Source organism: Amia ocellicauda, chromosome 11, assembly GCF_036373705.1.
Source record: "Amia ocellicauda isolate fAmiCal2 chromosome 11, fAmiCal2.hap1, whole genome shotgun sequence".
Lineage (NCBI taxonomy): Eukaryota > Metazoa > Chordata > Actinopteri > Amiiformes > Amiidae > Amia > Amia ocellicauda.
The window spans coordinates 17,529,701-17,542,703 of NC_089860.1; the positions used below are offsets into that span (position 1 = coordinate 17,529,701).

General features: G+C 38.8%; 3 protein-coding genes across 3 annotated transcripts; all 3 read right to left on the minus strand.

Moving 5' to 3' along the window:
• Positions 1–276: 276 nt before the first annotated feature.
• On the minus strand, positions 277–2,816 carry LOC136762719 (protocadherin alpha-8-like). Its single transcript, XM_066716279.1, has one exon. It carries the CDS (start codon positions 2,749–2,751, stop codon positions 277–279), a length of 2,475 nt encoding a protein of 824 aa, XP_066572376.1. The 5' UTR covers positions 2,752–2,816.
• LOC136762720 (protocadherin alpha-8-like) lies at positions 2,801–5,799 on the minus strand. The gene is made up of 2 exons (XM_066716280.1): positions 3,310–5,799; positions 2,801–2,872 (listed from the first exon to the last, which is right to left on the minus strand). Exons 1-2 carry the CDS (start codon positions 5,689–5,691, stop codon positions 2,801–2,803), a joined length of 2,454 nt encoding a protein of 817 aa, XP_066572377.1. The 5' UTR covers positions 5,692–5,799.
• A 1,008-nt stretch (positions 5,800–6,807) lies between these two features.
• On the minus strand, positions 6,808–9,461 carry LOC136763050 (protocadherin alpha-8-like). Its single transcript, XM_066716766.1, has one exon. The coding sequence runs from the start codon at positions 9,323–9,325 to the stop codon at positions 6,911–6,913; it is 2,415 nt and encodes an 804-aa protein (XP_066572863.1). The 5' UTR covers positions 9,326–9,461; the 3' UTR covers positions 6,808–6,910.
• Between the last annotated feature and the right edge of the window lie 3,542 nt (positions 9,462–13,003).

Below are 13,003 nucleotides of genomic sequence, written 5' to 3' on the forward strand. Positions count from 1 at the left end.
ATACACACATCAATAAGGCATAACTGAACCCAAGCCCAATATTTAATGAATGTTTAAAATATGTCTCTGATTTATGATCTTGACAAATATATTGTTCAAAGCTGCCATCACACATCACCAATACTTCTGTATTTCAGACAACAGTATTTATATTCGTAGAGTTAACCTCACTGTTTAAATTAATCTAAGGCTATGATACCTCAAAATATGCACAGAAATACTTTAAACAAGATAAGTATGATGCCCACACCAAACTGAAAGCAAATGTGTAGCTAATTAATAAAGAATGTAACCGTATCTTACCTCTCCGGATTTTCTCCTTCCATTGTCTGCAATGACAAGAGTATTCCCGTTGCTTCCTAAGCCAATAGTAGACCCTATGCTCATTCTAGGTCCAACGACCATGAAACGCTTCTCCCCGGCTCTGTATTGGATACTGTGGCAAAGTGTCCCGTTCCCGCTGACGTCTGCAAAATCTCCGGTGTAACTCTGATTCAAATAACGCCTGGGTCTGCAACACTGCATGGCAACAAGTGTGACTATACTGATTACGAACAGAAATGAAACCGATGCCAGGGTTACTATTAAGTAAAAAGTGAGGCTGCTTTCTTCTTGTGATTTAGCATTGTTCTTAATGTCTAAAACTGCAAAAGCTTCTTTGTCCTCCATAGTTAGAATGACTACAGTTGCTGTTGAAGAGTGCGACAAGTTCCCATTGTCTTTCACCTGTATAATCAGTTTATGTTCAGTCTCGTCCGCTTCTGTGAGAGAACGAAGTGTCCTGATTTGTCCTGTATATTTATCTAAACCAAAAAGACTGGAGTCAGTAACTTGCTGAAGTGAGAAAGACAACCAGGCGTTGTATCCAATATCAGCGTCATAAGCCCTCACTTTAGTGACCAAGTAACCTGCATTCACATTCCGGGGAATTTCCTCCACAGCCTCAGCAGACCCGTTAGGGCTCAATGGAGACAGGATCACTGGCGCATTGTCGTTCTGGTCAAGGATGAAAACGTTGACAGTGACGTTGCTGCTGAGCGGTGGAGCTCCCGAGTCTGTCGCTATAACTTGGAAGCTGAAGGTTTTAAGTTTTTCAAAGTCAAAGCTTTTCAGGGCATAGATATTCCCATTGTCGGAATTGATATTCAAAAAAGAAGTTACGGTCTTCTCCATGAAGTAATTCCCTAGCTTATATGAAACCTGGGCGTTTTCATTTTGATCTAGATCGTATGCTGTTACAGAAAATATCGAAGTTCCTGGAACGTTATTTTCTTGTAAATATAACGTGTAAGGGTTTTGTGAAAATGTCGGGGTATTGTCATTGACATCTGACAGCTCCACACTAATGGATTTAAAAGACGACAGGGAGGGGCTTCCTAAATCTCTCGCTGTTACTGTTATATTGTACTGGGTAATTGCCTCTCTGTCCAAATTCCCTTTTGTCACCAAGGAATAAAAATTGTCCTGAGTCGAAGGTTTCAGATCAAATAGGCTTTCACTCAATGTACAGACGACTTGACCGTTCGTGCCAGAGTCTAGGTCAGTAATACTAATCAGAGCTATCACAGTACCGGGGTTTGTATCCTCGGGAATTGAGCTAAACAAAGATGTGACATCAATCTCAGGTCTATTGTCATTGACATCCTCAATCTTGACAAAAACATTGCAATGTGCAACCAATGGGACCGATCCCTTATCTGAGGCTTGAATATTAATTTCATATGCTCGTTTTTCCTCAAAGTCGATAAGCCCTTTAACTCGGATTTCCCCAGTTTTACTATGCAAATCAAACAGCTCAGACACCCTACTCCGAATTGTACTTCCAAAGGAGTATTCTACATCTCCATTCATACCGTCATCTAAATCTGATGCATTAACTCTTACCACAAATGTACCTTTGGGGGAATTTTCCCGCAAGTTAACCGAATATTTTTCCTGTAGAAACACGGGTGCATTGTCGTTGATGTCGAGAACAATAACAGTGATATTAAGCTCGCCCGATTTCTGTGGACTCCCGCCGTCAAATGCAGTCAGTTGCAAATTGTACACTGGGATATTTTCCCTGTCTAAAGGTTTCTGCAGTACTAATATGGGAATCTTATTATCTTCGCTTAGATCTTCCACCTTTAATTCAAAATGGTCGTTTTGGCTAAGTTTATAATTGCGTAAGGCATTTAAACCAACATCTGGGTCGTGCGCTGCCACTAATTGGAATCGAGCTCCAGGCAAAGTGGATTCCGAAATTTCTAAGCGTTGCTGTTTATCTGGAAAATTTGGAGAATGATCATTGATATCGATAATTTCTATTACAACGTGATGGATTTCAAGCGGATTCTCAATAACTGTTTTGAGGTTGATATAACACGGGGAGGTCTTACTGCACACTTCCTCTCTGTTTATAACATCGTGAACAAATATAGAACCGTCTTTTTGATTTACCTGGAAAAGCTCCTGTTTTGCCCCTGACACAATGCGGAACCTTCGATCGGTTAGTCTGCTGGAGTCGATTCCCAGATCCTTCGCAATATTTCCAATAAAAGTTCCCACTTTAGCTTCCTCCTCTATTGAATAGCGTATCTCCGCTGAAGTTGTTTTCCACAGCAACAATAGAAACGCGAAATGCACAAACGTCCATTCCCTCTCGCATCTTGTCCTGTGAGCACTATACTTCATGACGACAATATTCACAAAAGATCCGTAACAACCCTCAGTCAAATGTGCCTTTTTCTCTGCATAATATGAAATCCACATAAATCCACGCCTTCATTTACATCCAAATTGTGAAATTATATTTGCAGGCCTACATATAAAATGGACGTCGTTTCCCATACCAGCTCCTTTGCAGCTCTGTTTTGTGAGAAGAAAGCTGGCCCTGATATGGGTAGGGCTTCAGATTTATCAGAGGATTTTAAATGTAATCTTTGGTAACAGTGACACCATGCGTCGCCAATCTGAAGGTACCTTAATGTGGACCTACTGTAGGTTATAAAAAATGAAAAGTTGCAGATCGGAATACAAATATAATCGTATTCACCACAGCGATGGTTGCTTTTTCAACCACATACTTCAAAATATAGAAAATTAAAAAGGAAGTTGCTTTACCGCTAAGCCTGATCTGATTCATATTTATTTCTGAAAGCTTCATCAACCTGTTTTTCTGCATGAATTTTGGAAATATTGGTGAAAACATAGAGCGCATCAACTTGAAATTCAAATACAATACCCAACCCAGATATGATAAACACTTTTATGAACGGCGTTATATGGGGCAGGAAAATAAGATTCTTGAAATATGCAACCAGAGCTTACCTCTCCTGAAGCTCTTCTGCCGTTCTCCGGGACGCGGAGTGTGTTCCCGTTGCTTCCCGGGACAATAGCAGACCCTATGCTCATCCTGGGTCCGACTAACATGTACCGTTTCTCCCCGGCTCTGTACTGGATGCTGTGGCACAGGGTCCCGTTCCCGCTGATGTCAATGTATTTTGAATCGCGAGAGGACTTGGATGAGCCTCTGGGTCTGGAGCACTGGATTATGATTAAGGTGATGATGCTGATCACGAACAAGGCTGAGACTGAGCCCAGGGATACAATCAAATAAAACGTTACACTGTTTTCCTCAACACTTTTGGCTGCATTATTAATGTCAGAAACGGCAAAGGATTCTGTGTTCTCATAAGTAGTAACATATATAGTTGCTGTTGCAGAGAAAGAAGCGTTTCCATTGTCTTTCACCTGAATGGTCAATTTATGCTCACTGCCGTCCGTTTCCATAATTGGACGGAGTGTCCTGATTTGTCCTGTATAGCGATCCAAACCAAACAGACTGGAGTCTGTGACTTGCTGTAGTGAGAATGATAACCAAGCGTTGTATCCTATATCAGCATCATAGGCTCTTACTTTCGACACTAAATAGCCTGAGTTTGCATTTTTGGGGATTTTCTCCACCGCTTCAGCTGACCCGTTCTCGCTTAAGGGGAACAGGATTATTGGCGCATTGTCGTTCTGGTCGATGATGAAAACGTTCACGGTGACGTTGCTGCTAAGCGAGGGCATTCCGGCATCTTTGGCTATGACTTGGAATTGAAAGTTCTTCAGTTCCTCAAAGTCAAAACTTTTCAATGCATAGATATTCCCGTTTTCTGAATTGATATTTAAGAAAGAGGTTACCGTTCTGTCCATCAAATCATTTCCCAGTGCATAACAAACGAGCGCATTTTCATTTTCATCCGCATCAGACGTGCTGACTGAAAATATGGACGCCCCAGGGGGATTATTTTCCAGCAAATATAATGTGTAGGGTTCCTGGGAAAATTTGGGTCGGTTGTCATTTACATCTGATAACTCAACACTGACGGTTTTAAAAGATGATAATGAAGGCTTTCCTAAGTCATGTGCTGTAATTGTGATGTTGTAAAGAGGCGTGGACTCCCTATCTAACTTACGCTTTGTCACCAAGGAATAAAAATGTTCTTCAGATGAGGGTTTCAAATCAAATGGCATGTTTTCCGATAATGTGCAAACTATCTGACCATTCGGACCAGAATCGAGGTCTGTCAAGCCGACCAGAGCTATTACAGTACCGAGCTGGGCGTCTTCTGGAATTACACTGGACACAGATGTGACTTCTATCTCGGGCCTATTGTCGTTTACATCTTCAATCTTTACAAAAACATTACAATGAGTCGTGAATGGAGTCGTGCCCTTATCAGAGGCCTGCACATTAATCTCATACACCTGCTCCTCTTCGAAGTCAATCAAACCTTTAACCCGGATTTCACCGGTTTTACCGTCCAAATGGAAAAGCTCAGAGACCCTGCTCCTGAAGGTGTTACCGAATGAGTATTCAACTTGTCCATTAACACCCTCGTCTAAATCGGATGCATTTAGTCGTATTACAAATGTGCCAACCGGACTGTTCTCCTTCAGTGTGACGGAATACGTTGGCTGATCAAATACAGGTGCATTGTCGTTGATGTCAAGAACAATGACTGTAATGTTAAGAGTGCTAGATTTCTGTGGCTTCCCACCGTCAAATGCGGCCAGGAGCAAATTATACACGGGGATGCGCTCTCTGTCTAAGGGCTTTTGTAAAACTAAAAACGGGATTTTATTATATTCGCTAAGATTCACTACATCCAATTCAAAATGTTCGTTTGGAGTAAGTTTATATAATCTCAAGGCATTTAAACCGACATCTGGGTCGTGTGCACCCTCCAGCTGAAAGCGAGCTCCTGGCACTGCGGACTCGGAGATCTCCAAGCGTTTCTCATTGTGTGGAAAACTGGGGGTGTAATCATTTACATCCACAATTTCTATTGTAACATGGTGGATTTCAAGCGGGTTTTCTACCACAGCTTTTATGTTAATATAACAAGGAGAAATTTTGCTACACAGTTCCTCTCTGTCTATATTCTGATTAACAAGCAACGTACCGTCTCTTTCGTTTACCTCAAACAGCTGCTGTTTTGTTCCCGAAACAATGCGAAACCTTCGGTCTGCAATTTTGTTGGGGTCGAAACCCAGATCCTTGGCAATGTTCCCAACAAAGGTACCCTTTGACAATTCCTCCTGAATGGAATAACGTATCTGAGCCGAGGTCCTTTTCAAGAGGAAGAGCAGAAAGGCAACATGGAGAAATGTCCATCGATATTCCCATCTTTCCCTATGACCGAGATATCTCATGGCGGACATATTCCGAAAATATCCGTGCAAAATTACCAGACTCCCTGGGAAGAATTCACCAGTTTATAGGATGTTATATCCACTGCCATTCATTGTTGTTGTGTAAGTCCAGTTACCGAAATTATATCCTTAGGCCTGAATTGAATCCGGAGCTCCTTACCCACACGGATACTTCTTTTGTGCTCTCCGACAAGAGAACCGCTACTGGAGAAGGTAGGGCTTTGGAACTGTCCAAGGTTTTAAATGTAACGTGATAATAGTGACACCTTGCGTTATAATATTTTAACTACACATAATTTTATTAAAAACCACCGAAATGTGACCTACAGCAAAACCATTTTGATTATCCCAATTTAACTCCACATATATTCCCCCTGTTTTAGGCATATCCTTAAAACTGTTCTTACATTACAAAAAACTGGTCAAACTGTAAGCAAACGCATCCATACATTTGGGTACATTTGAATTCTGTGTTGAGAAACTGTATTTCCTCAACTGTTGTGTACATCTGTAGTAATAAAATAGGAAGGAATATTTTAAATGTAAATGCTTAATATATGCCCACTATAGCTCTGCATACACGTTACTTACAACATCTACACTCTAAGAACTAATGTATTGAACACGTTGTGTTTGTTGAAGAATAATACAACCTTGTGTTACAACACAATAATCGTCTCAGAAATAATTCAACACATTAGTCCTAAGAGTGTACCAAACATGATTGCTACCACCTACATTTAATCGCATGCAAAAGTATTTATTTATATTCACAATGAACTCTGATAAATGAATCCAAATCAAAATTATAACAGCGAGCTTCCACATATACTATTTTCCATATTCTCAAAATATCGTTGAATCAGATTTTGCTTTAAACAGAAATAATCTAATTGTCTGTAAAGTCATGAAAACACCTGGTAGGGAACAGCGGAAATCTGTGGCGACAATATGTATTTCCCTAACTGGTGTGTAAGGTTTAAACAAAACTATGATTTTTGTTTAACTAAACTAAAAACTGTCAAAATATTTGCAATAAATAAGGACAGACAGATATTATCTCAGTATCATGTTGAAGAACAAACGCACTGTACAGTATGACATAAGCATTCTATCGCGTTAAAAAGTAATGTATTTGTGAGTAAAGCATTATAAAACAAATACATTCCATGATGAAGATATAAATACATTCTAAACAGCGTTTATACATCTGGACAAGTAAATAACGTTAAATAACAAAGTTGTGCTTAATGAAAATCCAACCAGAGCTTACCTCTCCTGAAGCTCTTCTGTCGTTCTCCGGGACGCGGAGTGTGTTCCCGTTGCTTCCCGGGACAATAGCAGACCCTATGCTCATTCTGGGTCCGACTAACATGTACCGTTTATCCCCGGCTCTGTACTGGATGCTGTGGCACAGGGTCCCGTTCCCACTTACGTCTATATATTCCGTTTTCCTTGAAGAGCTGGATGAATATTTACCCTTTCCAGAGCACTGGATTATTACTAAGGTGATGATACTGATGACAAACAAGCCTGAAACACACCCCAGTGTTACCATCAGATAAAATGTTAATTTGTTGTCTTCTTGTTTCACTGTATTTTGCAGGTCAGAAACGGCGAACGATTCGGTATTTTCGATTGTGGTAATAAGTATAGTTGCTGTTGCGGAAAGGGAAATATTCCCGTTGTCTTTCACCAGAACCACCATTTTGTGTTCAATGTAGTCTGCTTCCGTTAAAGGACGAAGTGTCCTGATTTCTCCAGTATGACGCTCCAAAGCAAATAGGCTGTCGTCAGTAACGTGTTGGAGTGAAAAAGACAACCAGGCGTTGTATCCTATGTCAGCATCATATACTCTCACTTTAGTTACCAAGTAACCTGTGTTCACATTTCTTGGAATCTCCTGGAACGCTTCAGCAGACCCGTTAGGACTCACTGGAGACAGGATCACTGGCGCATTGTCGTTCTGGTCTAGGATATACACATTCACTGTGACGTTGCTGCTGAGAGATGGTATTCCAGAATCGTCAGCTTTCACCTGGAATTGGAAGCTTTTAACCTCTTCAAAATCAAAGCTCTTCAAAGCATAAATATTACCGTTTTCGTGGTTGATATTTAAGAAAGATGTTACTGATCTGTCCATTTCCATTCCCAGGGCATAGGAAACACGGGCATTTTCATTTAGATCGGCATCTGTCGCACTTACAGAGAATATAGAGGCACCAGGAGAGTTATTTTCAAATAAATACAATGTATATGGATTTTGGGGAAATTTGGGGCTGTTGTCATTTACATCGGATAATTCCAATGCAATCGTTTTAACAGATGATAAAGATGGATTTCCTAAATCCTTCGCAGTGATTGTAATGTCATATTGAGCTACAGACTCCCTGTCTAAATACCGCTTCGTGACCAAAGAATAGAAATTTTCCTCAGATGAGGGCTTCAGATCAAATGGTAAATGTTCGGGTAATGTGCAGATCATTTGACCATTCTTTCCTGAATCCAGGTCCCTAACACCCATCAGCGCTACCACAGTACCAGGATGAGCGTCTTCGGGAATCAGGCTAGACAAAGAAGTGATCTCTATTTCTGGCCTATTGTCGTTAACATCTTCCACTTTTACGAATACATTGCAATGCGAAGTTAAAGGCACAGATCCTTTATCTGACGCTTGAACATTAATCTCATAAGACTGCTTCTCTTCGAAATCAATTAATCCTTTAACTGTAATTTCCCCAGTTTTACTGTCCAAATTAAACAGCTCTGACGCCCTACTCCGGAATTTCTTGCCAAACGCATACTCTATGTCCCCACTGCCACCTTCATCCAAATCTGTAGCATTAACTCGTATTAAAAACGTGCCAATTGCAACATTTTCCTGTATCGTTACCGAGTATTTCTGTTGATCAAACACAGGCGCATTGTCATTAACGTCGAGAACAATTATAGTAATGTTAAGTGTACCCGATCTCTGTGGGTTTCCACCATCAAAGGCAGTCAGGAGCAAATTGTGAACTGGGATACGCTCTCGGTCTAAAGGTTTGTGCAGCACTAAAACCGGGATTTTCATGTCGTCGCTGAGATCGTCTATTTCCAACTGAAAATGCTCGTTTTGACTGAGTTTATACAAACGCAAGGCATTTAAACCGACATCTGGGTCATGAGCACCTTCTAACTGGAAGCGAGCTCCGGTCGCTGCGGACTCGGGGATTTCCAAGCGGTAAGCATTGTCTGGAAAACTGGGAGAATGGTCATTTACATCCATAATTTCTACCGTTACATGATGCATTTCAAGAGGGTTTTCTATGACAGCCTTAAGGTTAACGTAACAATGGGCGCTTTTACTGCACAGTTCCTCCCGGTCGATATTCTGGTTAACAGACAAAGCACCATCCCTTGGATTTACCTGAAAAAGCTCTTGTTTTGAAGCCGCCACAATACGAAGATTTCGGTTAGCAAGCCTCCCGATGTCAAATCCAAGATCCTTTGCAATATTCCCAACAAAAGTACCATTATTTAATTCCTCCTGAATGGAATAACGTATCTGTGCACAAGTCATTTTCCAGAACAGCAACATGAACGTAAAATGGAGAAATGTCCATCGATACTCCCATTTTTTTCTGTGATATACATGTCCCATGATGAACACAGATATGTTTTCCCAACATACACTGAACAACGACTGTGCAACACAAACAATGTAGGTTCTCTTCAGAGAAAACTACATGTTGTGGTTTGTTTTATATACGAATATCGACACAGGCCGAAATGAAAGCAGTCTTGCCTTCGCCCTCCTGTGCTACAATCTCACATTTCTGCATTGTGATGAGAATAAAAAAACATTTGAGGAGAACTCGAAATACATGGCGGGTTTTAAACATTTCTTTAATTACAGGGACACCATGTGTTTCGGAGCAAAACTGCAGCCTCACTGAAAATCACTGAAACTGAAATGAAATTAAAATTGAAATCAAATCACATTTAATAATAAAAATAATAATAAAAATAATAATAATAATAATAAGAAGAAGAAGAAGAAGAAGAAGAAGAAGAAGAAGAAGAAGAAGAAGAAGAATGAAATAGTAATAATAATAAAACATAGTACGTGTTTAGTAATTGCACCAATAATGAAATTACCACAAGCTTTATTTTTGCACGGTTTGTTACATTTAATTGTTGTTGTTCTTGCTCTTGCATTTTAAACAGCTTAAAGGTTTGTTACTGTGATTCTAGTGTTAATTCATTGATACACCGTTTAGAAATAAGTCAGACAATCGAATGCTATCAGCTACTATAAGCTGAACATATAGTAACTTGGTCTACTAAGCAATTCAACCCATGAAAACCAATTTAATGTGTTCAGTCATTTTTTGTTTGATCTTATATGTTTCTTCATTAAATTCCATCTCGAATCTCAACTATATTAATAAACGCAGACTTATTTACTGCTTTATATTAATTATTAAATGGAAAATAATTTAAAATGATTTTATTAATAAATAGTAAAGCAAATTAAAATGTATTGTATATATTTTTACAAACTAGAGGAGTTTTTACAATTAACATTCCTAATCTCAACCTGTATTGCTGTCTCAAGAAAGCTCACAACTTGGTGCTGTTTTATATTATTAAGAAGGATGGAGCAGATTTGCTTACTCTGTTTGTGGACAATGACACCTAGTGGCACATATATATATATATATATATATATATATATATATATATATATATATATATATATATATATATATATATATATATATATATATATATATATTATACCTCATGTTACTTTCAATGATTAGTTTCTTAAATATCTTCTGTGAAATATAAAATATCTACACATTATGAACAGGAATGTAAAAGCTAGTTTCTTCTGCACATAATATTTATATTGCACAATATATATATATATAAATGTCTACAAATAAAGGTGATAACAATTAAAAACTTTACTGGCCCTATTTCAAAATTATACAAAGAGGGGGGAGAAAGAGGGAGACATAATTGCATATTTTGTACAGGGATTCTGGAAGGAACATAGTCATTAAAATGTGTGAACTTACCTAAACAGCTACCATCATCTCAGTGTCACGATTTAGTTTTTTCTCCTTCCAGCGGCACTTCTGTCTCCATTGCTGGCTGTCCTGAACTGTCACTGGACTCCGGAGAAAGTACTGATTGATCCAGGATTGTGGACGTTTTCTGTACTGTTAGGGTGAGAAGAAAGCACTCTTCCTCTATTACCACCCCCCCCCCTCTCTCTAACATCAAATTCAAAAACAGGGATACTGGTGCTTATAAATAATAACATAGACATTATTTTAGAATGAAAATTAATTGTATTAGATGCTTGTAAGATTCGAGTAATAGCAAATCAATTAAAATACACAAATCAGACATTGTTTTCTTGTGCATGGACTTGTGTGTGTGTGTGAATATGCATTTGGCCTCTTCTTCTGTCCATTATATTCAATTGATCATGTGGCCAATGACAAATTGTTCTATTAAAATTGTTAATTGTTCTATTATTAAAACTAGTAATAGTAAATAGTAAAAGTAATATTAGTAGTAATAAAGTAGTATCAAAATGAGAGAGCAGCAGCACACATAATCAATTGAGCATTGGCTGTTTTCACGCTAGTAAAAAGCTGTGACACGTGAGATAGTGTGTTGATTTTTCTTAAGGTGGTCTGGCAGCATTGTAGTGTTTGGTTAATAGTTTAATGTATTTAACAATTGATGCTTTGAACCTTTAAATAGAAAAACATCTTGTATTCCCCTTGTGTTGAACTGAAAACGTGCTTTGTCACAAATCCTGCAAATGAAATTTTACATCCTGAACATTCAAATATCTTTTTTTTTTTTTTTTGGTGTTGCTTGTGTGTTTGTGTTGTTTATTAATTTTGTTTGTTTGTTTGTTCGCACCGGGCAAAGTACAATAATATAATACGACTTTCACTGATAATTGATCAGCAGCTTTAAAAATTTAAGAGCAAGTACCGGTATTCCAACAATGTTATTTGTATTTGTATTATTATTGTTGTTGTTGTTGTTGTTATTGTTATTATTAACAATGGGCCATTATGCCTTCCTTCCGTGCCTTCCCTGCCTTTACTGTCTGCTTGCTGTTTATTTAATTGTGACCTATGACGTAGTCTCATTTTTAAAATACTAAGATAAACGTTAATCTGCAATAGAAAAAAACGCTCTATTTAAAAGAGTCCTGTTTGTTCTTTTAAGACGATACAGGCAAAGGGGGATCATTGTTAACCTGTGATCAGATGAGGAGAATAAGGACAGCCCGCCTGTGACCGGGGTGTGCGGCAGTGACGCGCGGGGCTCAGAGGCGCTGTCTGCGGCATGGTGCGGGGCAACAGCCCGGCTGCTGGCCGAGGTGCTGAAGCAGCGCGGCGACAGAGAGAGCGCACAGTCCAACAAAGCCGCTGTCACATCCGCCTGAGATCATTAACGCTGACTTTTTTAATTTATTCGTTTGTGTATTAATTAATGTAAACTATTATTTAAAGGCACACAAAGTACTTAATATAATTATCTATATTTTAATTAAACATTAAAAGTTATACTGACATGATAACAAGCAAATTGTTATTTTGCTAACCAGGCTGTTTCTCAGAAGCTGGCCTCTCAGTGTCTGTGGGGTTTCTGTTTTCCCGGGCGGACGTTTCACAAAGCAGGATACATCTGTTTTAACGACACAGGAACCCAATGGCCAGAGACCTGACCCCAAGGCAACACTTCTTGCGAGCATGTGACTGGACCAGCTCACAGCATCATACGTCATTCTGTCTATAAATGCTGTTACGGTCTATTGTTCGGAGAGACTCGGCTGAGGTTGCCCATGTCAGGGGGTTCCATGCAGGGCATGTTAAATAAATCTATTATTCTCTGTACTCAGTCTGCTTCTTTAAAAAATGGTTCCACAGTTATTAAATCATTCAACAAGAAAATAAACAAGCAAACAAACAAACAAACTTACCTATCCTTGGCACACCTCTAATACTTGATCATTAACAAACACTTACATGTATGTATGAATGTATGTATAAGCATCTGTTATTAGCATTATCAAGTTCTTTTTAGAAGAAAAAATAGTAGGGAGGACAATAATGCGTTTATTATCAGCTGTTAACCAGATGGTGCTTATTAACCTTGTGTGTGTCAGGTTATATATTTATAGCATAATGTATTTAAATCAGAAGGGTTCCTTTGCAACATATATTTTTGTTTGTAAATTTCTGATCATTATAGATATACTGAATTGATCTAAATTTAAACTGAAGTATTGCTATACAGA

Bases quoted from the DNA above. Each gene is read 5' to 3' on its own strand.
- LOC136762719 (XM_066716279.1), bottom strand. From the start codon at position 2,751: ATGTGGATTTCATATTATGCAGAGAAAAAGGCACATTTGACTGAGGGT.
- LOC136762720 (XM_066716280.1), bottom strand. From the start codon at position 5,691: ATGTCCGCCATGAGATATCTCGGTCATAGGGAAAGATGGGAATATCGA. The intron at 2,873-3,309 runs GTAAGCTCTGGT...TACCCATATCAG, and splicing joins GCAGAAGAGCTTCAGGAGAG to GGCCAGCTTTCTTCTCACAA.
- LOC136763050 (XM_066716766.1), bottom strand. From the start codon at position 9,325: ATGGGACATGTATATCACAGAAAAAAATGGGAGTATCGATGGACATTT.